This window comes from Thalassophryne amazonica, chromosome 5, assembly GCF_902500255.1.
Source record: "Thalassophryne amazonica chromosome 5, fThaAma1.1, whole genome shotgun sequence".
Lineage (NCBI taxonomy): Eukaryota > Metazoa > Chordata > Actinopteri > Batrachoidiformes > Batrachoididae > Thalassophryne > Thalassophryne amazonica.
In genome coordinates, this window is record NC_047107.1 from 103,413,929 (window position 1) to 103,436,207 (window position 22,279).

The 22,279-nt window shown below is 40.3% G+C and overlaps 1 protein-coding gene across 2 annotated transcripts; it reads right to left on the bottom strand.

Moving 5' to 3' along the window:
- Positions 1-5: 5 nt before the first annotated feature.
- On the bottom strand, positions 6-16,487 carry LOC117511061 (leukocyte surface antigen CD53-like). 2 transcript variants are annotated; one of them, XM_034171015.1, is made up of 9 exons: positions 16,027-16,487; positions 15,511-15,595; positions 15,336-15,420; positions 10,642-10,830; positions 5,323-5,397; positions 4,721-4,828; positions 4,538-4,627; positions 1,460-1,543; positions 6-459 (listed from the first exon to the last, which is right to left on the bottom strand). In XM_034171015.1, the coding sequence occupies exons 3-9, from the start codon at positions 15,396-15,398 to the stop codon at positions 388-390; spliced, it is 681 nt and encodes a 226-aa protein (XP_034026906.1). In that variant the 5' UTR covers positions 15,399-15,420; positions 15,511-15,595; positions 16,027-16,487; the 3' UTR covers positions 6-387. The 2 variants fall into 2 exon arrangements, with proteins under 2 accessions (XP_034026906.1, XP_034026907.1); XM_034171016.1 differs by lacking the exon at positions 15,511-15,595 and having other exon boundaries at positions 16,027-16,486.
- Positions 16,488-22,279: the final 5,792 nt, after the last annotated feature.

Here is a 22,279-nt window from a genome sequence, read left to right on the forward strand (position 1 = left end):
CATGATACTGTAATTAATACTTTATTGGGTTAGTTTCAGATTTAAGATTCATGTCACACCGTCTGCAATCAGGCATGTTACAGTTCCACAAATGGTTTCTTTCGTAAAATATACAATGTAAAGATGCTGAAAAAAAATAAAGATATAATGATCAGCTGCATTTCAGAGCATAACAATTTACAGCTTTAGTCACAGCAAAATGAGGTGTTTTCCAGAAACGTTTTTAACAACCTGAAACTCGATGTCGTCATTAACATTTTATTGCTTAGTTTGTGATTTTATGTTCATTTTCTCATGGAAGAAACATTCTGTCAGGTCTTCTGCAGTCGATCCGATGTTTGACGAACAAAACTGTACAATAAACGGTGTCCACTCTCACGCCAAGTTCTATAACTTGTAGCCGAGTCCAGATCTGCTGATGTGGCAGAAGAGCGTCATGGCGAAACACATTCCCAGAACCTTTTGACAAACAGATAAGTGTGAGGAATTTTTCAGTCAACAGTAGTGAATCATCAAACGTCATAATTACAGACAATCCAACTATTTGGAGCAATGGACAGCCATGGTCCAGCACCTGGGGACCAACTCCAGATTTAGAGCATGCTTTTGATGGTGAAGAGAAACATATGCAAATTCCACACAGAAAGGAACTGGGTGGAATTGAAGAACAGACTGTCTTGCTGTGAGGCAAGATTGCTAACCACTGAGCCACCTCACTGCTTCAGTCTTCTCACCTCGCATGAGTGATGTCATGTTTTTTTTTTCCATTTGCCTACCTTGCTTTGATCATTTAATCACAGTCAAAGAAATCTGGACCAAGGGGCAGATCTTGACCTTTGTTCTTGATCACTGAACTAACGAGCAGGTCCAATTAGATGTAGGATCTGAATCAAAAGGTAATGAGTACCATGATGGCATACGAGACCACCAGAATCAAAGAAATCAAGATCAAAGGCCCATAATGAAATGTGGGGTCAGGATCTAAAGAAATGCAAAGTATACGGGTGTGCTCTTTAATCCACATACATTCACATCTAAATTTAAGCAGCTTTAATAACATATGCCGAAAAAAAAAAACAGGAGATGTCACAAAAGCATTTTTCATCAAAGTAAAAAAAAAAAACACCCTGAGTCAGTGCCCCCCCATCTGCTGCCATGACAACATCAAAACATTGAACATCTCTTGTGACTAGCACTCAGCTCAGAGACTGATGAGATAACTGCCTTAAAAAAAAAAAAATAAAAAAAAAATATATATATATATATATATATACATACACACACACACACACACACACACACACACACAGTATGAATCAGAATCCCAACTAAAATCTAGACACTGTGGTAAAAACAAACAAGATATTCTTCAAGTTGACTTAACTTGCAGTTTGAAGGCACGAGGTGAAATTTTATTTCCAAATTAAACTATCTTGAAATGTTTTACAGGAAGTTTTACCTCGATAATACAGAGAATGATGATGGAGATGCCGATGGTCAGGAAATTGTCTTCAAACCAGATCCTCAACTTATCCAAACAACCCTGCAAACAAACACAATCCGGTTACAGTTAAATATGGTTTCTACAGTCTGTGGAATGTTGAAAAAGACAGATTAAAGAGTCAAAGACGCCAGGGATCGGTACAGCCATATGTATTAATATGTACTGTATATGTCGCGGACATAAATGAGCGAAGCTCTTCAGCATCTCATGTCATTTAGGTCCATGCCTCCCCAGATCCCCCGCCTTTTAAATATTTTTCTTTTTTTGCCTTTCAGCTTCTGGGGAGCTCCAACCCCCAGACCGCCCAACTTACAGCACTTTTAACCCCCTGCCACTTTAAGCATTTTTTTAATGTAGATGCAAATTAATATTAGCGTTGTTAAATTTTCCAGCTAGTTGACAGTAGGGCTGTACAATATGGCCAAATTAACATATAGCAATATTGTCATATCAATATCATATACAATATGACTATGACTTCACACAAAGTGCAGCAACAGTGAAAATTAAACATTCTTAAACACTAGCATGCAGAGAGTGCAAACCTCCGCCAAGGCCATGGGGTCACTGATGCCATAACATTTACACGCCGTGGAATCATTGAACCTAAAAAAGTCTAACAATGATGTTTACTCAGTAGTAAAAAAAGGTTTCATCTGCTGTGACTGGATAGCATGTATCCTTTGCGCTTGGCATCACAGTTTATTGCAACTTGCACCTTTCCCAGAAGCTACTGTCATCTGAGCACTGATATTGATATTGCATGTGCTTATAGACAAAAACAAATAAGAGACAAAATTCAATGTATTATTCAACTAAACTGCAAATTATGCATTTATTCATAAACTGCATTTATGAAACACTTCTCTAAACAAGGCCATAGGGTCACTGACCCTAAAGAGATTCCCCTCCTTGGCACAGTGATCTATTTCATTTAGTCTCTTTCTCTAAAATTGTGTATAATAATCATTAGATTATTAATATATAAACAAAAATAAATTTAAGAAATTTTACAACTTGAAAACAAATGCACCCAAACATGATGACAGCTGCAATTGCTTAATGCTAACTTTTAACATTGAAAATGCCATAGACATGGTAACGCGTTGGCATCGGGATCCGGATCGTGATCCGGATCACCACTAAAATTTAATCACTTGTTCCTCTTGTCCTTTCCAACCACTCCACAATATTTCAACAAAAATAAATTTAAGAAATATTACAATTTGAAAACAAATGCACCCGAACGTGATGACAGCTGCAACTGCTTAATGCTAACTTTTAACATTGAAAATGCCATAGACATGCTAACGCGTTAGCATCGGGATCCGGATCATGATCCGGATTACCACTAAAATTTAATCACTTGTTTCTCTTGTCATTTCCAACCATTCCACAAAATTTCATCAAAATCCGTTCAAAACCTTTTGAGTTATCCTGCTGACAGACAAACAAACAAATGTGAACGAAAACATAACCTCCTTGGCGGAGGTAAAAACAGTAATAATACCACACACATTTTGCACTAATCATAAGGTTAGGATACAGTGTCCTACAAAAGCATTGGAACACTTGTTAATTCACAGATATCATGTTAGATGTCACTGACATTAATGAGTGAAGCTCTTCACTATCTGTGTACATATCATCAAACAATAAATTGAATAATTGTTGCAGAACCTACCATCGGTTTGTGGCTTTTTACAACAATCTTGTCCAGTTTGTGGCTTCCTCTTCCATGGGCAGAGTTTGTGTGCCATTTCTGGATTGTTTTGTGCCATTTCCGGTTTGTGCCTTCGTCTACCATTGAGCAACTTCGCGGCGCTGCACGGCACTTTGCTCATATAATATTAAATACATATCATTACTATTGTTATTTGACAATACCACGCAATAGTTCCGTGAAGACACAGAGTGCTTTGGCACATAGGTCAGTTAGGTACATCTATAAGGATGTAATCACCCTGTTTAGAATAGAATTTCCTCCTACAGGTTCAACACAATTCATTGCCTGGTGGAAATCTGAACTTTGACACCAATAACCGTGACCCTCATGTCAATGATTGACCTTTAGCTCACTGTGCCAGGGCAAGTTTCGTCCAAATTCTATTGCAAATCAAACTATTAGACCCTAACTTGCTGAAATGAACCCTTTAAAGGCAAACCGAGGGTCGACTTTGATCCACATACCAAGTTCGGTAGAAATCGACCACAGTACCTCGTTGATTGACCTCTATGAAATTTTACCTTCCCCGGGCAATTCCAGAATCCCCCTATATATGTGCACCAACTTTGGTGCAAATCTGAGAGAAAAATTTAAATTCTATCCTTTCCCAAAACAAACCCTTTAAGGGCAATTCTGGGGTCAACCTTCAACCGCATACAAGGTTTGGTGGAAAACAGCCGAAGGACCTCTAAGGAGTAACCATACAAATGGACAAACTTTACTCAAATTCCAGTATGATTAGCTAATTAGACCAATTACTTGAGTACATACAGGCATCTCCATAATGTTTGGCACATTGATCATTTTTCTAGTTTTGGCTCTATACACTACTGCAATGGAGCTTATTGAACTGCATTTGTGTATCGCTTTTCCATCTGATGCAGGCGTTCAAAGCTCTTAACAATGCCTCACATTCACTCACACACTGATATTGGAGTGCTTGCCAGCACAGTGGACCAACAGCAACTTGGAGATGAAGGACCTTGTCCTTCCTGTCTGGCTAGGAATTGAAGAACGCATCCTCCGCTGCAGACTTTAAAACCTTGTGCAACCATTTCTATGCAATGCATTCCCTGTATTTTTCAAAGGCCTAAATATAAGCATTATCTACTAATATAAGCAACAGGTTGGTCATCATCACATCCCAAGATTCTTGAAATGGAGCAATACCTCCACCTGATGGACATTTACCATTAACACAGGAACAATAGAATTTCACCAAAAGCTTCAGTTGTTAATAAAGACCATCAATCACTAAGAAATATAGACAATGAGATACAGTAAATCTGTGCAGTCAGACTGTTCACCTTCTGTTTGGATAAGGGTGTACTTGTAGGACAGGCTGTTACTATTTTGTCTCCCCAGTCAGATGCATTATGGACTCCGCAGCACTGAAACTGTAAAGGACCAATGAGAAAAATCAGATTTCACAAACAGTGCATTCAGTATGTGAACTGTCTCAGTGTTGAGATGATCCATGCTGTATTCACCGTGTTCTGAACCAGTTCCCACTCGCTGAACACATCTGTAGAATTTCCAAACTTTCCTTTTCCTTTTTCCAGACCAGCTTTGAGGTCTTTCTCCAGCCACTGACCGATCTAATCACAGACATGACAGTTACATGCTGGAGACACAATGTCTAAGATGGTCTTTGTTTAGGTGGCTGATCATACAAAAACATCTGGAAGCCATCGCTCTATCCTTTAAAGTGGACTAAGAATTTTTAAAAATTGTTTCCATTTTATCAAAATAATGATTAATTTTATAAAAGGATTAATCAGGACTCAAACTTCTTTAAACCTTTTCTCAGATCCTATAATAATTTATTAAATTATAATTACATTCAGATATTTTAAATGTATTTTATATGATTTAATAAATAAATTTATTACAAATAAAAGTGTTTGTTTTATTTAATTACATATATTTTTTATTTTACTCTTCATTTTTATTAAACATTTTTTATTAAACCTTCTTTTAACAAAGTCCTAAGAAGCTCATCGTCTGATGTGCTGAATGTTAATTTTTCTCCAAAATCAACTTGTAGTCTGTGGATGTGGATGCTTCGATGATGTGTTCCACGGTGATGTACCTCTTTGTCTTTGACCAAAAGGAAGCAGGCAGCCGTCAGCTCCGCCAGCATCAGAAGAAAGAGCAGCACGAAAAACTGTCAACACATATTCCACAATGCTAAACTCCACTTAACAATCAACTCTAGTTTTTGCTTCATGTGACACATTCATGTGAATAAAGGTGTAAAATATTAAACATTTTCACTGACATGATTGTGAAGTCGAATCAGCAAAGAAAAAAATTAATTTTGGGAATAAATGAGTAATTTTACAAAATATTAGAATAATGTGACCATAATACAAAGAAGAAAATCCACAGCATCAAGTACGAAGTTGGTAACTGCGGTGAGAATGTGGGTTGAAATCAAAGGAATATGTTTGGGAATGGTGTCAAAACCTTTAGGCTACCCAGACAGCAAATAGATCTGGGCCGGATGTAGTCCAACATGTGGTACCAATCCTGAAAACAAATCTGGTCCAGACAGTTTTTGCACCCTGGCCCAGATCCGGCACGGCTCCGCTTTACAGTTCTGGAACAGATCCGGACCAGATCTGAACAGGACCAACCGTTGACAGACCATATCTGGCACGGATCTGGGACAGATGTGGACCGCATCACAGCACCGTGGCAGGAACAAGTTTTAAGGGGTAAGTTCAGTGGATCTGAGGAAACTGATTTGTATCTATAACACACAGATCAGTGTCCCTGGACTTATAAAACTTGTCGTAAAGAAACAAACCGCTTTGCAGTATGAGACGGAGGGAGAGAGAAAGAGAAAGAGAGAGACGTTGTCCGTACACCCGAAATGCGCACATATGAGACAGAGAGAGAGAGACAGCATCTGTCTCTCTCTTTGATGGCTCAACCGAAATGCGCACATATGAGACAGAGAGAGAAAGACAGCATCTGTCTCTCTCTTTGATGGCTCAAAGTCACGCTTCTCTAAACTACTTATAATGAGATGTTAAATCTCTCATAAACATACTTTTACAACTGCACACAAGAAGTAAAGAACATGCAACTGTTTTACCAAGCCATGACAATGTAAACATGACAAATAATTACCCGTTTAGACGGCTCCAAATGTTTTCTCCAGCTCATCCCCGAGCGTGTGCGCTCCTCTGTGATTCAGGAAGATTAAAGCCATTTTCAGCAGAAAACTTACAGAGAAAATTATTAATCCACCACAAAATAAATATTTTATATATGCAAAATCCAGCGCAGAGCACATGGCTGCAGGTGGAACAAAGCACAGTGTCCAGCTGGGAACACAGCAGGTGGCATCATCAGGACAACGTGTGTGCAAGTGCACGGATCAAAGTCGTACAATACGCAGTGATCAAGGATCATTTCTTCAAAACTTTTGAACTGTCAGATGCTGAAAGGGGCAGCATGCTGTTTTGTCTGCAGACACTGGAGGACAGCAAGCCCTTCAGAACTCATGGACAGAATGCTGCAGCTCCGGCCGGACTTTTTGTGCAGCAACTCTCTCCTCTTGTGCGCAGCACTGGCCAACACCACGATTACGTGTTGCTGTGCGCTGGCGGAGAGGCTGACAAATTCTTCCTGGCCGGCCAGCACCATGGTATGACTGGCAGCTCTTGCCACATCGCATGCAGCGGCAGAAGCCCCACCACACACACACACACACATGCACACACACACACACCAGCGCCGCTGCGCAGGAGCTGCAGCTCAAAACCCGGCTTTTGTACTGTGTGATAACATTCAGCTGGTTGAACAAAGTCAAACGAAAGGCTAACGTTACAAAAACTAAGCAAACGATAAGAAACCATCAAGAATGTCAGTAAAATGAAATATAGATGAATTGAGGTTTTCGTTGCCCTTTGTTCAAATTTTCTGACAGTTTAAAAATCCTGACGAAGCGACCGCTGCAGGAACGAAGCTGAGCGAAGGGTAAACAATGCCTACAAAAGTCAATGAAAGTCCAGATTTCTTGTTTCATTAGGTCTTCGTTGCCCTTCGTTAAGTGCCGTGTGACTGGGCCTTTGCGCTGTTTTTGTGTCCATAAAGTGTCTAGTCAAGATATCCTAAATAAAGATATTTATTCTTGTCTCTGCACCTATGAAATGGAACTGCCTTTGATACACCACCAATAGCTGATGAGGACACTTACATCAAAATCCAATAGCCAGGATTAGTCTTGCACAGAAATGTCTGTCACATTGATCAGGGATTAAAGAAGTGCAGAATATTATTACGTTCGGCAAGGACGTAATAAAATCATCTGCATGTATTTATTTATCTGTCTGTCTGTCTATGCGTTAGCAGATTACGTCAAAATTACTGCATGGATTTTGACGAAAGTTTCACCACAGATAGATAATAGGCCATGGAAGATTCCATTAAATTTCGTATGTGATCCTGATCCGGACCCGGATTCTGGATCAAGTTTCACTTTACATAGGCTTTGAAGGATTAATGTTAGCAGGATTACGTCAAAACTACTCGATTCTGGATCAAGATTTCACTGTATATAGGCTTTGAAGGATTACATCTCAACTACTTCACAGATTCTCACCAAATTTGCATCACAGATAGATATTAGGGCATTAAAGACTCCACTGAATTTTGGAGGTGAGCCGGATCCGGATTGGTGGACATCAGAAATCTCTGATTGCTCTTGTTTAATTCTTGAATTTCATTTCAGTCTTCATGAAAGGAGCCGATGTTATATGTAAGATGTTCAACTGTTTTTTAACTCCTGACATGCATATTATGAAATCAAATAATTCCTTTGGATGGAAATTAAACGAAGGACGTCTCCCATTTCCAATTTTGGCCCAATTTTCATTTCAGTTTCAAAATCGAAGAAATCAGGCCCACTTGGCAATGGGCAAAATTGCTTACTATCTTATATTGCACAAGAGGGTAACTGAATGTTGCTGAAAACACCAGAGTACGTACCATTCCCATTATGCGACCATTGTGTGTGCATGAACCGCTGTATGTGCAAAATGCTATTTCTGTGTTTATCCCACACCTTTCCAAAAAGCTAAAATGTCCACGTTAATATCTCCAAACTGTTGTCTAAAGAAGAGCATGACATGATTTTAATGTGCTTCATGCTGCAAAGGAGGATCAGGAGGCTACTCAGAGAACAGTCGGTCCTGATTACTGCGTGTTGCCTGCATGTTGTGTGTCCCCTTGCCTGCTTTCACGTACTTTTACAAAAGAGTACACCTGGTCTGCACCAGTTAAATTAATTTTTTTTACATTCATCCAACACCAAGATTGTTTGAATAAGTGTTTCAACTTTTCTCTACTGCTCACAGTAATCTGCAGTGTTACTTTTACCATAGATTACAACTGTTTTATCATCATTGGGCGACAGCATGCTTCTTTGCCAAGATGGCCTCCTTTGTCCGCTCTGGCAGCCATCTTTCTTCCTTAATGGTGTCTACCCCATTGTTTGGGGTCAGCATCTGAAAACACTCCCTTTGGAGCGGTGTTTGGAGGGGTAGACTGACACTATCCCTCCATCGACAAAAGAAACGGGACACCTTACCCTACGCAAATACATGCAAAACGGAGGAGTAGAGTTAAGGGATTATACTGGATTAATCTTTTCTTGCTAACATAAGTTTAGCAAATCCGCTGCTGCAGTTCACGTACTTTTAAAGATAACGTGTTAAAACAACCCAATATCCTTCCATTTTCGAGATGGCATCACTTAAAGGAAATTAATTGGTAAACGGTTCGTGCGTCATCCCGCATTTCATGCTCCCATGATGAAAATGTAACTCATTTCGTGACGAGAGCACGAAAAAGCGCGAGACTGGGTTGTGTTAAGACAGCAACTTCACACTCTAGGTAAAAGAAAGTTTAAAACATTGCTTTCTACGGAGCCCTGGAAGTGTCATCACAAAATGTTTTGCATGTGTGGATAACGTGCGCACGATTTATTATATTGTGCGCCCATTTTATTATATTGTCCGCACGTTTTATTACATTGTGTGCACAAATGTGCATTCAATATTGTCGTGACACATAAATGTTGGCTATTAGTCAACAAACCAGGAGACAGTGTGATACATTTCCCCATTAGAAATGGAACTGGTCAGGGTATATCATCATGGTTTGGGCACACAAGGACATATAGAGAACTCCAGCTGCCCAGCATGACATCATCTGGAGTTTAAGCACATTAAAAAGGATGCTGAGGGCGAAGCGTCTCCCCGTTGTGAGGATGACAATTTGGGTTATATTATGAAGTTCATTTTGAATGAAAGGAAAACGTGCGCACATTTTATTAATTCAAGGTCTCAATTAAAAGAAAACGTGCGCACGTTTTATTAATTCGAGGGCTCAATTAAAGGAAAGGGAAAACATGCGCACAAATTATCACTGCCATTAAAACGTGCACACGAATTATCATGGCCAGGAAAACGTGCGCACGTTTTATTAATTTGAGAGCACGTTTTATTAATTCGTGGGCTCAATTAAAGGAAAACTTGTGCTCAAATGATCATGGCCAGAAAAAAAAATATCACTTTAAGTGACCTCTCCCGGGTTCCGTAGCTTTCTGTGAGAAAACAATACACGAGGTCTATTAGAAAAGTATCCGACCTTATTATTTTTTAAAAAAACCATATGGATTTGAATCATGTGTGATTGCGTCAGACAAGCTTGAACCCTCGTCCGCATGCGTGAGTTTTTTCATGTCTGTCGGTTGCGTCATTCGCCTATGAGCAGGCTTTGAGTGAGGTGTGGTCTACCCCTCTCGTCTATTTTTTATTGCGAATAAATGTCTGAACGATTTGGAGCTTTGCTGCATCAATTTTTTTCCAGAAACTGTGAGAGACCTCCAGGTGGACACCATTCGATAAATTAATATGGCTTTCAGGGACGATTTTATGGGGATTAAACAGATTACGGAGTGTTACTGCCGCTTTAAGGACGGCCCACAACTCCTGAGAGACATGTCCTGTGAGGCTTCATCACGGCGTTTCTTTGCACCGAGCGGCTGCACAAAGCAAAGCAAAGCTCCAAATCGTTCAGACATTTATTCGCAATAAAAAATAGACGAGAGGGGTGGACCACTGCTCACTCAAAGCCTGCTCACAGGCGAATGACGCAACCGACAGGCATGAAAAAACTCACGCATGCGCACGAGGGTTCAAGCTTGTCTGATGCAATCACACGTGATTCAAATCCATATGGTTTTTTAAAAAAATAATAAGGTCGGATACTTTTTTAACAGACCTCATATATGTGAGTGGCTGCTCCAACAGTAGCGTCGGTAGGATGGCTTCACTGAAGCAGTCTGTAATGAAGCAGTGGGGTGTTCATTTGAGTTGCGCCTTGTGTGTTGTACCGTCAACAGTAGACAGCGGTTCTCCTTCAGAGCACCCAGGAAGCCCAGGAAGGATACGCAGGTGATGATGATTCCACTGATCAGCAACACGTTGGCTATGTTGAAGCTGGCCAAGCTAGGCAGAAGCGAATGAAATTTGAAGTTGACCATTGCGTAAATGCCCAAGCTCAGCAGTACCACACCGCAGATCTGACAAGAGAACAAGTACAGAGCCATAACTCACAGACAGCTAAAGCTACGATCATTTGCTCATTCATATAATCCTCAAATTAGAACTCCCTAACACGATACCTCTTCCTTCCTTTAGCCATTTGTTTTGCTCACCCGTCAAGGATAAACATGTTGCTGGGTTCAAAGGCAGTTATTATGTACGCACTTGTATGACCTAAGCTTTGGACAAAATTTTTGCTTGAGAGTCATTCAAGGACAAAGTGATTTGACTTTGTGGAAAAAGGAGGATAAAAAGTCAAAGTCACAGCTCAAGGTCAACATTTTGGGCCAATATTGATATTAAGAATGGCTTTTGAGGATATGGTAAAAGAAACACCTGTGGTTACTATTAACCATGAATATGAAGTTGTATATGACTTTTATAAAGTGGTTTCATTTTGGAGAGAAGCAACCAAATGTCAAAGCCACACAGAAGTATATATGATGCTATCACTGAATCACAATAATAATTTGCATGAACTGGTGTCAAACATGTTAGGCGCAGGTGTTACACTCTCACAAAGATGTCCAAGTCACTGAGCTTGAAACATCATTACGAAATAGGAACTGTACCGTAACAGTACTATATAGCAAATATATCTGGAGGAAGCAGTCCTCAAATGTTAAGTGTGCAAGGAGACAAGTGAGGGAAGCCACCAAGAATCCCCTGAAAACTGTAAAGGAAATGTACAATGCATCTGGATGGAAAGTATTCACAGCGCTTCTTTTTTCCACATTTTATTTCCCCTTAAAATTCTACTCACAACACCCCTTAATGACAACATGATTTTTTTAGTTTTGCAAATTTATTAAAAATAATAGTAATAGAAACAAACCAAGAAATCACGTATCCATAAGTATTTACACCCTTTGCTCAATACTTTGTTGATGCACCTTTGGCAGCAATTACAGCCACAGGTCTTCTTGAATATGATGCCACAAGCTTGGTGCACCTATCTGTGGGCAGTTTTGCCCATTCCTCTTTGCAGCATCTCTCAAGTTTGATAGCTTGGCTGTGTGCTTAGGGTCATTCTCCTGCTGAAAGATAAACCACCGCCCCAGTCTGTGGTTAAGAGTGCTCTGGAGCAGGTTTTCATCCAGGATGCTGCCACCACCATGCTTCACTGTAGGTATGGTGCCTGGTTTCCTCCAAACATGAAACGTGGCATTCACGCCAAAGAGTTCAATCTTTGTCTCATCACACCACAGAATTTTGTTTCTCATGGTCTGAGAGTCCTTTAGGTGCCTTTTGGAAACTCCAGGCAGGCTGCCATGTGTGTTTAACTAAGGAGTGGCTTCTGTCTGGTCACTCTACCATACAGGCCTGATTGGTGGATTGTTGTAGAGATGGTTGTCCTTCTGGAAGGTTCTCCTCTCTCCACAGAGGAATGCTGGAACTCTGACAGAGTGACCATCGGGTTATTGGTCACCTCCCTGTTTAAGGCCCTTCTCCCACAATCACTCAGTTAAGATGGGCGGCCAGTTCTCGGAAGAGTTCTGGTGGATCCAAACTTCTTCCATTTATGGATGTTGGAGGGTGCCATGCTCATTGGGACCTTCAAAGCAGCGGAAATGTTTCTGTACCCTTCCCCAGATTTGTGCCTCGAGACAATCCTGTCTTGGAGGTCTACAGACAATCCCTTTGATCTTACATGTAGACAGGTGTGTGCCTTACCAAATCATGTCCAGTCAACTGAATTTACCCCAGGTGGACTCCAATTAAGCTGTAGAAACATCTCAAGTATGATCAGTGGAAACAGGATGCACCTGAGATCAATTTTGAGCTTAATGACAAAGGCTGTGAATACTTATGTACATGTGATTTCTCTTTTTTTATTTTTAATAAATTTGCAAGAATCTCAATCTTTTTCACATTGTTATTATGGGGTATTGTGTGTAGAATTTTGAGTAAAAAAATATTTTAATCATTTTGGAATATGTCTGTAACATAACAAAATGTGGAATAAATGGAGTGCTGTGAATACTTTCCGGATGCACCGTAGGATTCTGTGGATGTGACTGAAAAAAAGCCATACTTTGTGCTAATTTTGCATAGGTTTTAGAATTCATCATAGTACAGAAACAGCATTAGTGAAGGTTACAAATGATCTTCTTATGGCCTCGGACAGTGGACTCATCTCTGTGCTTGTTCTGTTAGACCTCAGTGCTGCTTTTGATACTGTTGACCATAAAATTTTATTACAGAGATTAGAGCATGCCATAGGTATTAAAGGCACTGCGCTGCGGTGGTTTGAATCATATTTGTCTAATAGATTACAATTTGTTCATGTACATGGGGAATCTTCTTCACAGACTAGGGTTAATTATGGAGTTCCACAAGGTTCTGTGCTAGGACCAATTTTATTCACTTTATACATGCTTCCCTTAGGTAGTATTATTAGAGGGTATTGCTTAAATTTTCATTGTTACGCAGATGATACCCAGCTTTATCTATCCATGAAGCCAGAGGACACACACCAATTAGCTAAACTGCAGGATTGTCTTACAGACATAAAGACATGGATGACCTCTAATTTCCTGCTTTTAAACTCAGATAAAACTGAAGTTATTGTACTTGGCCCCACAAATCTTAGAAACATGGTGTCTAACCAGATCCTTACTCTGGATGGCATTACCCTGGCCTCTAGTAATACTGTGAGAAATCTTGGAGTCATTTTTGATCAGGATATGTCATTCAAAGCGCATATTAAACAAATATGTAGGACTGCTTTTTTGCATTTGCGCAATATCTCTAAAATCAGAAAGGTCTTGTCTCAGAGTGATGCTGAAAAACTAATTCATGCATTTATTTCCTCTAGGCTGGACTATTGTAATTCATTATTATCAGGTTGTCCTAAAAGTTCCCTAAAAAGCCTTCAGTTAATTCAAAATGCTGCAGCTAGAGTACTGACGGGGACTAGAAGGAGAGAGCATATCTCACCCATATTGGCCTCTCTTCATTGGCTTCCTGTTAATTCTAGAATAGAATTTAAAATTCTTCTTCTTACTTATAAGGTTTTGAATAATCAGGTCCCATCTTATCTTAGGGACCTCGTAGTACCATATCACCCCAATAGAGCGCTTCGCTCTCAGACTGCAGGCTTACTTGTAGTTCCTAGGGTTTGTAAGAGTAGAATGGGAGGCAGAGCCTTCAGCTTTCAGGCTCCTCTCCTGTGGAACCAGCTCCCAATTCAGATCAGGGAGACAGACACCCTCTCTACTTTTAAGATTAGGCTTAAAACTTTCCTTTTTGCTAAAGCTTATAGTTAGGGCTGGATCGGGTGACCCTGAACCATCCCTTAGTTATGCTGCTATAGACGTAGACTGCTGGGGGGTTCCCATGATGCACTGTTTCTTTCTCTTTTTGCTCTGTATGCACCACTCTGCATTTAATCATTAGTGATCGATCTCTGCTCCCCTCCACAGCATGTCTTTTTCCTGGTTCTCTCCCTCAGCCCCAACCAGTCCCAGCAGAAGACTGCCCCTCCCTGAGCCTGGTTCTGCTGGAGGTTTCTTCCTGTTAAAAGGGAGTTTTTCCTTCCCACTGTAGCCAAGTGCTTGCTCACAGGGGGTCGTTTTGACCGTTGGGGTTTTACATAATTATTGTATGGCCTTGCCTTACAATATAAAGCGCCTTGGGGCAACTGTTTGTTGTGATTTGGCGCTATATAAAAAAAAATTGATTGATTGATTGATTGATATACTGGATCACCAATCACACAGATTAATGGTGGCATGACACAGCGAAATATTTTCTTAAAATGAAGACTTGAAAATCCACATGGGAGACTGAAGACTATATTTAATCTGCATATTTTCCTGCATTAAAATCATAGTCTGTTCTGCTTTATCACGAAGCTGTAATTTGTGACGCAACAGACAAAAATGGAGCTATAACTTCTTTAGAATAACATGTGTCTTGGTGGCTTCCCTCACTCGTCTCCTTGTTATTTCCAGTACTGTTTGCATTCATGACTAATGTAAATGAAGTCCAAGACATGTTCAGTGACTTGGAAAATTTCATGTTTCCATCTCACTGGTTGCAAAAGTCAAAATTATTATTATTATTATTATTAACAACAACCATAATAAATCATATTTAGTGAAAGTGAAACAAATGGCACTCGAAAATGATCTGAAACACTCTTGATTACAACAAAAAAATAATAGCATTTTAATAAAAACAAGGATATGCCAATGTGTTTAAACTTACCAAGATTTTGTCCTTAAAAAAGGATGCTTTCTATTTTCATCTTTTTCCTGACTTCATTCTTTAAGATTTTTATTTGTTATTTTATTAATATTTTTTATTTTATTAATTATTTATTATTATTGTACTTATTTACTTTTTTTGTTGGCATTTTCGTATTTTGTCCAATTCCTTTTGACCAGGAGTTCAACTCAGGTCAGGTAGCAGATTAAAAGCAAAAAAAACAAACAAAACAAAACAAACAAACAACATGATCTTTCTGAGGTGTACTTACAAAACAAAGGAAGTTGGCAGCGCACATGGTCAACTTCAAACACTTGAGACAGCCTTGAGCCATCGTGGAACGTCGCCGGTCGAACCTGCAACAATAAAACAAATATGTTTCGATTGTTTCGATTTGAAGAGCCGCACCACCACCACGCTTTAGGCAGCAGTCTGTTCATATTTACCGTACGTATGTCACAGTGCGAGGAAATGATGACGAGCTGTCACGCTTCCTGTATTATCAGCAGTTTCACGAAAAATTTTCTGGTTCTTAAAAATGACAAGAAAACACAGGTTGGATGTTTGTTTGTTGTTCTTAAAGAAATCAACAACCACAAATGGAAATAACTAAAGTCACACTTTAGGACTTCAGACCAATAACAGACATTTATTCCATTAAAAAAAATAAACAAATAAATAAAAAATGTCGATTTTCACAACTGATGTACAACAGACAGTATCAGTCCATTCTTCTTCATTGTTATTTTTACTGGTTCACATTTATATATTCCTCTTTTTTATATTATTGTGGAGCTTTACGGTCAATAAACAGGTAAAACTTCTAACCTCAGCATATTTACAAAATACAAATCAGTATAAAACCCTAAAAATGAAGAAGCCAAAGTTGAGTTGTTTAGAACTTTAAAGGTTTGATCACCTCTTTGAGACAGAAGAGGAATAAATAAGAAAAATAAACTTACCAATGTGGAAGAACAAAGCGTCTGTGTCCTTTTTGTGTCCTGTTTTACTCAACTTTGCGCTTCACTTCCCCTTCTCATCATGCTGTCAAGTGTTAAAAGCAGCTCGGGGCTTTCAGCACCCCTTCTCACTTCCCGTTTTTTTATATTCTTTTTTTAAATGTATGTTACATGGAAGAAGTGCGACAGCGAAAGTCGGCGGTCAACAAACTAAAATAAAACTCAGCAAAAGCACAAAACCAAAGATATCGCTGATGCACCTTAAAAAAGTATGTTAATAACCGACACTTGAACTCTGATGGTGCCGAGAAACAGAAACTGTGAGGTTAGTACAGTCTGGACCATAAGTGTTTGGACAGTGACCCAGGTGGGGTTTTTTTTTGTGCTATTGTCTCTGTACACCACCACAGGAAAGTTAAAATGAATCTAGTGCGTTGCCCGTGGGGGTCCATGGGCTCTAGATTGGGTAGTGTTTATAAAACAGGAAGCTGACATTTTTGTGGTAAGGGTGGTAATATGAATGAATGAATGAATGAATGGATTTATTCGGCACACACACAAATCCGAAAGAACAGAAACATACAAATAACATGAATGTTATGTTACATGAATGTGGTCCCTCTGTTTAAGAAGGGGGACCGGAGGGTGTGTTCCAACTATAGGGGGATCACACTCCTCAGCCTCCCCGGTAAGGTCTATTCCACAGTACTGGAGAGGATAATTCGACCGATGGTTGAACCTCGAATTCAGGAGGAGCAGTGTGGTTTTCGTCCTGGTCGCGGCACACTGGACCAGCTCTACACGCTCCATCGGGTGCTCGAGGGTTCATGGGAGTTTGCCCAACCAGTCCACATGTGTTTTGTGGATCTGGAGAAGGCATTCGACCGTGTCCCTCGGCGCACCCTGTGGGGAGTGCTCCGGGAGTACGGGGTCCGGGGTCCTTTGCTAAGGGCTATCCGGTCCCTGTACGACAGCAGCAGGAGCTTGGTTCGCATTGTCAGTAGTAAGTCAAACCTGTTTCCAGTGCACGTTGGCCTCCGCCAGGGCTGCCCTTTGTCACCGGTTCTGTTCATTATTTTTATGGACAGAATTTCTAGGCGCAGCCCGGGTGTAGAGGGGGTCTGGTTTGGGAACCACAGAATCTCGTCTCTGCTGTTTTCGGACGATGTGGTTCTGTTGGCTTCGTCAAATCAGGACCTTCAGAGTGCACTGGGGCAGTTTGCAGCTGAGTGTGAAGCGTCCGGGATGAAAATCAGCACCTCCAAACCCAAGGCCATGGTTCTCGACTGGAAAAAGGTGCTTTGCCCTCTTCAGGTCAGTGGAGTGTCCTTGCCTCAAGTGGAGGAGTTTAAGTATCTCGGGGTCTTGTTCACGAGTGAGGGACGGATGGAGCGTGAGATTGATAGACGGATCAGTGCAGCATCTGCAGTGATGTGGTCGCTGTATCGGACCGTCGTGGTGAAGAGAGAGCTGAGTAGGGGGCAAAGCTCTCGATTTACTGATCGATCTACGTTCCAATCCTCACCTATGGTCATGAGATTTGGCTCATGACCGAAAGAACGAGATCGTGAGTACAAGCGGCCGAGATGAGTTTCCTCCACAGGGTGGCTGGGTGCTCCCTTAGAGATAGGGTGAGGAGCTCGGTCACTCGGGAGGAGCTCGGAGTCGAGCCGCTGCTCCTCCACGTCGAAAGGAGTCAGTTGAGGTGGCTCGGGCATCTTTTCCGGATGCCCCCTGGACACCTCGCTGGAGAGGTGTTCCGGGCACGTCCCACTGGGAGGAGGCCCCGGGGAAGACCCAGGACACGCTGGAGGGATTACATCTCTCGGCTGGCTTGGGAACGCCTTGGGGTTCCCCCGTAGGAGCTGGAGGAGGTGTGTGTGGATTGGGAGGTCTGGGCGGCTTTGCTTGAGCTGCTGCCCCGCGACCCGACTCCGGATAAAGCGGAAGAAAATGGATGGATGGATGGATGGATGTTATATAAACAAAGCCTGTGAGTCCGAAAGGGTGCGGGCAGAAGCAAAGCTTATCAATGCCCATCCGTGCTAGTACAAGTCCAACAATTATAACAGTCATAATAACATAAACACAAATTCACAACACACTACATATCAACACACAGACATACACTTCAATATTCAGTTACACTTCAATTCATGTATAAGTATATTATATTATATATATAAAGGGCCAACTCACCACAAACTTGGCCCAAGTCACTCCACTCAAATAAGGACCAACCTTGCCGACCCCCAGAGCAAGCACTAGGCAACTGTGGTGAGGAAAAACTCCCTCTTAGGAAGAAACCTCAGGCAGACCAGGCTCTAGGGGGTGACCCTCTGCTTGGGCCGTGCCATATATACCTATATACGTACATATATACATTAACATACACACATACATACATATGTTTCCCACCTCTCTCTAAGTTATTACCATTGGCACCATACTTCTATTTGACTAGCATTTCGACTACAGGATCTTGATGTATAAAAATAATACTTTTGACCATGGTTACGACACCAGCAATAACAAGTATTATGCAAATATGTTAACATATATTATATTAACAAACATACGAGGTCTGTTAGAAAAGTATCCGACCTTTTTATTTTTTTCAAAAACCATATGGATTTGAATCACGTGTGATTGCATCAGCCAAGCTTGAACCTTCGTGCACATGCGTGAGTTTTTTCACGCCTGTCGGTTGCGTCATTCACCTGTGAGCAGGCTTTGTGTGAGCACTGGTCCACCCCTCCCATCATTTTTTTATTGCAAATAAATGTCTGAATGATTTGGAGCTTTGCTGCATCAATTTTTTTTCCAGAAACTGTGAGAGACCTCCTGGTGGACACCGTTCGGAAAATTAATATGGCTTTCAGGGACGATTTTGTGGGGATTACACAAATTAAGGAGTGTTACTGCAGCTTTAAGGACGGCCCACAACTGCTGAGAGTGCGCCGCACTCCAAGCGCCGATTGACAGGCTCACACCCCGCTGAAACAACAAGATCATTTCCAACGTGAAGGCTTTGTTGATCCGGGACATCGTTTGACTTTCACAAAAAGGCAGGAGACGTAGACATCAGCACTTTTTCGGCACATTCCACTGTTACAGGAGTTTCTTTCATGGAAAGAAAAGTGGAGGGACGCGCCACGGAGCCGTTCATAACGCGGCACAAAACCACCTCCGTGTTGGTCTCACAAGATGGCTTTCAGGTGGATTTCAGACGGCTGTTGGTTGCTTTTCAGTCGTGTGATTATTCGAGAAAATGAGCATGAGCTGGACATGCCCCAACATGTCCTGTGAGGCTTCATCACGGCGTTGCTTTGCGCCATGCAGCACCGCCGCGATGCGCAGAATTCCTCCGCACATCTGTCTCAATGTGCCGAAAAAGTGCTGATGTCCACGTCTTTTCACAATTCCTGTGCTAGTCAGACGACATACCGGATCAAGACAGCGTCCAGTTTAGAAATGAACGGCACATTCCACTGTTACAGGAGTTTTTGTCATGGAAAGAGGAGCGGAATTCCGCGCGTCGCGGTGGAGACGCATGGCGCAAAGCAATGCCGTGATGAAGCCTCACAGGACATGTTGGGGCATGTCCAGCTCATGCTCATTTTCTCGAATAATCACACGACTGAAAAGCAACCGACAGCCGTCTGAAATCCACCTGAAAGCCGTCCTGTGAGACCAACACGGAGGTGGTTTTGTGCCGCGTAATGAACGGCTCCGTGGGCGTCCCTCCGCTTTTCTTTCCATGAAAAAAACTCCTGTAACAGAATGTGCCGAAAAAGTGCTGATGTCCACGTCTCCTGCCTTTTTGTGAAAGTCAGACGACGTCCCGGATCAACAAAGCCTTCACATTGGAAATGATCTGGTTGTTTCAGCGGGGTGTGAGCCTGTCGATCGGCGCTGGGAGCGCGGCGCACTCTCAGCAGTTGTGGGCCATCCTTAAAGCGGCAGTAACACTCCTTAATCTGTGTAATCCCCACAAAATCGTCCCTGAAAGCCATATTAATTTTCCCGAACGGTGTCCACCTGGAAGTCTCTCACAGTTTCTGGAAAAAAATTGATGCCTTGACTTTAAAGTTACCACATCCACTAAAATTATAGCTCCCTTCTCTCTGAGTGAAAAGACTCAAAATATTACTAGGTAATGAGTTTTTACTGGCTTTATATAATAATTGTGCAGTGTAGAAATTAACCAAATCTGGCATTTTCAACAATTTGTATTGCAAAAATAGACTATTTGTGTGATCGAGATATCCTACCTTATAGATGATTCTTATTGCATGCTTTTGGAGTATACAGAGGGGATGTAGCAAACTTTTGTAATTGTTGCCTCAGATTTCTATACAGTATGTTAAATAAGGAGAGACTAAAGAACAATACAATAAATATAATGCATTATGATCCAGAAAATATTTTGCTTTGTACATAGTAGAGACATTCCTGGAAACTTTTTAATGTATGTGGCTGATATGAGACCTCCAGCTTAATTTACTATCAATGGTTATCCCTAAAAATGTGATTTCTGACGCTTTATCTATTTCGACACCATCTATATTTATTGGTAAATTAGAATTGTCATTATGATTTCCGAAAAACATGACTTTAGTCTTATTTATATTGAGGGATAATTTATTAATATTCAACCAGGTTTTCAGCTTAATTAATTCACTATTTACCACATTAATAAGTTTGCTATAATTATCACAGGAATAGAAAATATTGGTGTCATCTGCAAATATTAATAATTTTAATAATTGTGACACATTAAAAATGTCATTTATATAAAGATTAAAAAAATGTGGACCCAGTATGGATCCCTGTGTTACCCCACAAGCGATGCCCAAACATCCAGATTTGAATGCACCCATCTGCACAAACTGTTGTCTCTCCATTAAATAGCTTTGAATCCAGTTCCAAGCCGCTCCCCTGATACCACATCTTTCCAGTTTATTGAGTAGAATTGAGTGATTGTGTCAAAGCTTTCTTTAAATCAATGAATATTCCAACTATATAGTTTTTACTATCTAAGGTGTTTGTGATCTCTTCTATTGCTTCAATTATTACAAGTGAAATTGACCTTCCAGACCTAAACCCATATTGACTTTCGTTAATTATGTTATATTTTTCTATAAAGGATTCTAACCTGTTGTTAAAAAGCTTTTCTAAAATTTTGGAAAACTGTGGGAGTAGAGAGACCGGTCTGTAGTTTGTGAAGATGTGTTTATTTCCATTTTTGTATAGTGGAATAACTTTTACCATTTTCATTTTGTTCGGGAATGTCCCAGTTTGAAATGGCAAGTTACATATATGAGTCAGGGGTTTGGATATACTTTTAATTATTGTTTTTACTAGCTTCATATCTATGTCATAACAGTCAGTTGATTTTTTATTTTTACATTTATTAACAATATTTATTATTTCGGCTTCACTAACACTGGAGAGAAACATTGTGTTTGGATTGATTTTTATGAGTGATTCCTGCTCCTTGTTACCACCTTCAGGAATTTTTGCTGCCAAGTCAGGTCCAATATTAACAAAGAAGTTATTAAAACCATTAACTATGTTATTCATATTATAGATGTCCCTGTTCTTATCAATAAAATAATTTGGATAAGAATGACCTCTTACCTTATTTTTGATATAGTGTTAAGAATTTCCAGATTCTCTTGGTGTCATTTTATTATTATTAATAGATGGTATAATTTTTGCTGGCTCTAATATATTAGTTAATTTGTTTTTGTTTTTATATAATTATATCTATGTTCAGATTCTTTTGTCCTTAGTCTAACAAATTGTCTGTATAATGTATTCTTCTTTTTGCAAGCATTTTGTAGACCTTTTATTAACCATGGACTTTTGGCGACAGTACTGTTTTTGTTGACTTGGCGTATTGGCCAGTTTATCTCATATAATGAACTGAAAATGTCTAGAAATTTATTGAAGGCACAATCCACATCATTCTCCCTGTACACAGTGTGCCAATCTTGTTTTGTTAAGTCATTATTGAGTTGATCTATTGCTTTTTGGGTTCTTACTCATTTAAATGCAGAGTATTGGGGTTTTACTTGAAAATTACAATTGCAGTCATACACAGTGAACACAGGAAGATGGTCAGTTATGTCACATATCAATAAACCACTTATATTTTTAGTTTCTATATTGTTTGTGAAGATGTTATCTATTAGAGTTGCACTATTCAATGTAATTCCGCTTGGCCTGGTGATAACTGGGTATAAGCTCA

Bases quoted from the DNA above. Each gene is read 5' to 3' on its own strand.
- LOC117511061 (XM_034171015.1), bottom strand. From the start codon at position 15,398: ATGGCTCAAGGCTGTCTCAAGTGTTTGAAGTTGACCATGTGCGCTGCC. The intron at 4,628-4,720 runs GTGAATACAGCA...GGTCCTTTACAG, and splicing joins GGGAACTGGTTCAGAACACG to TTTCAGTGCTGCGGAGTCCA. The intron at 460-1,459 runs GTAAAACTTCCT...GTTTGTCAAAAG, and splicing joins TCATTCTCTGTATTATCGAG to GTTCTGGGAATGTGTTTCGC.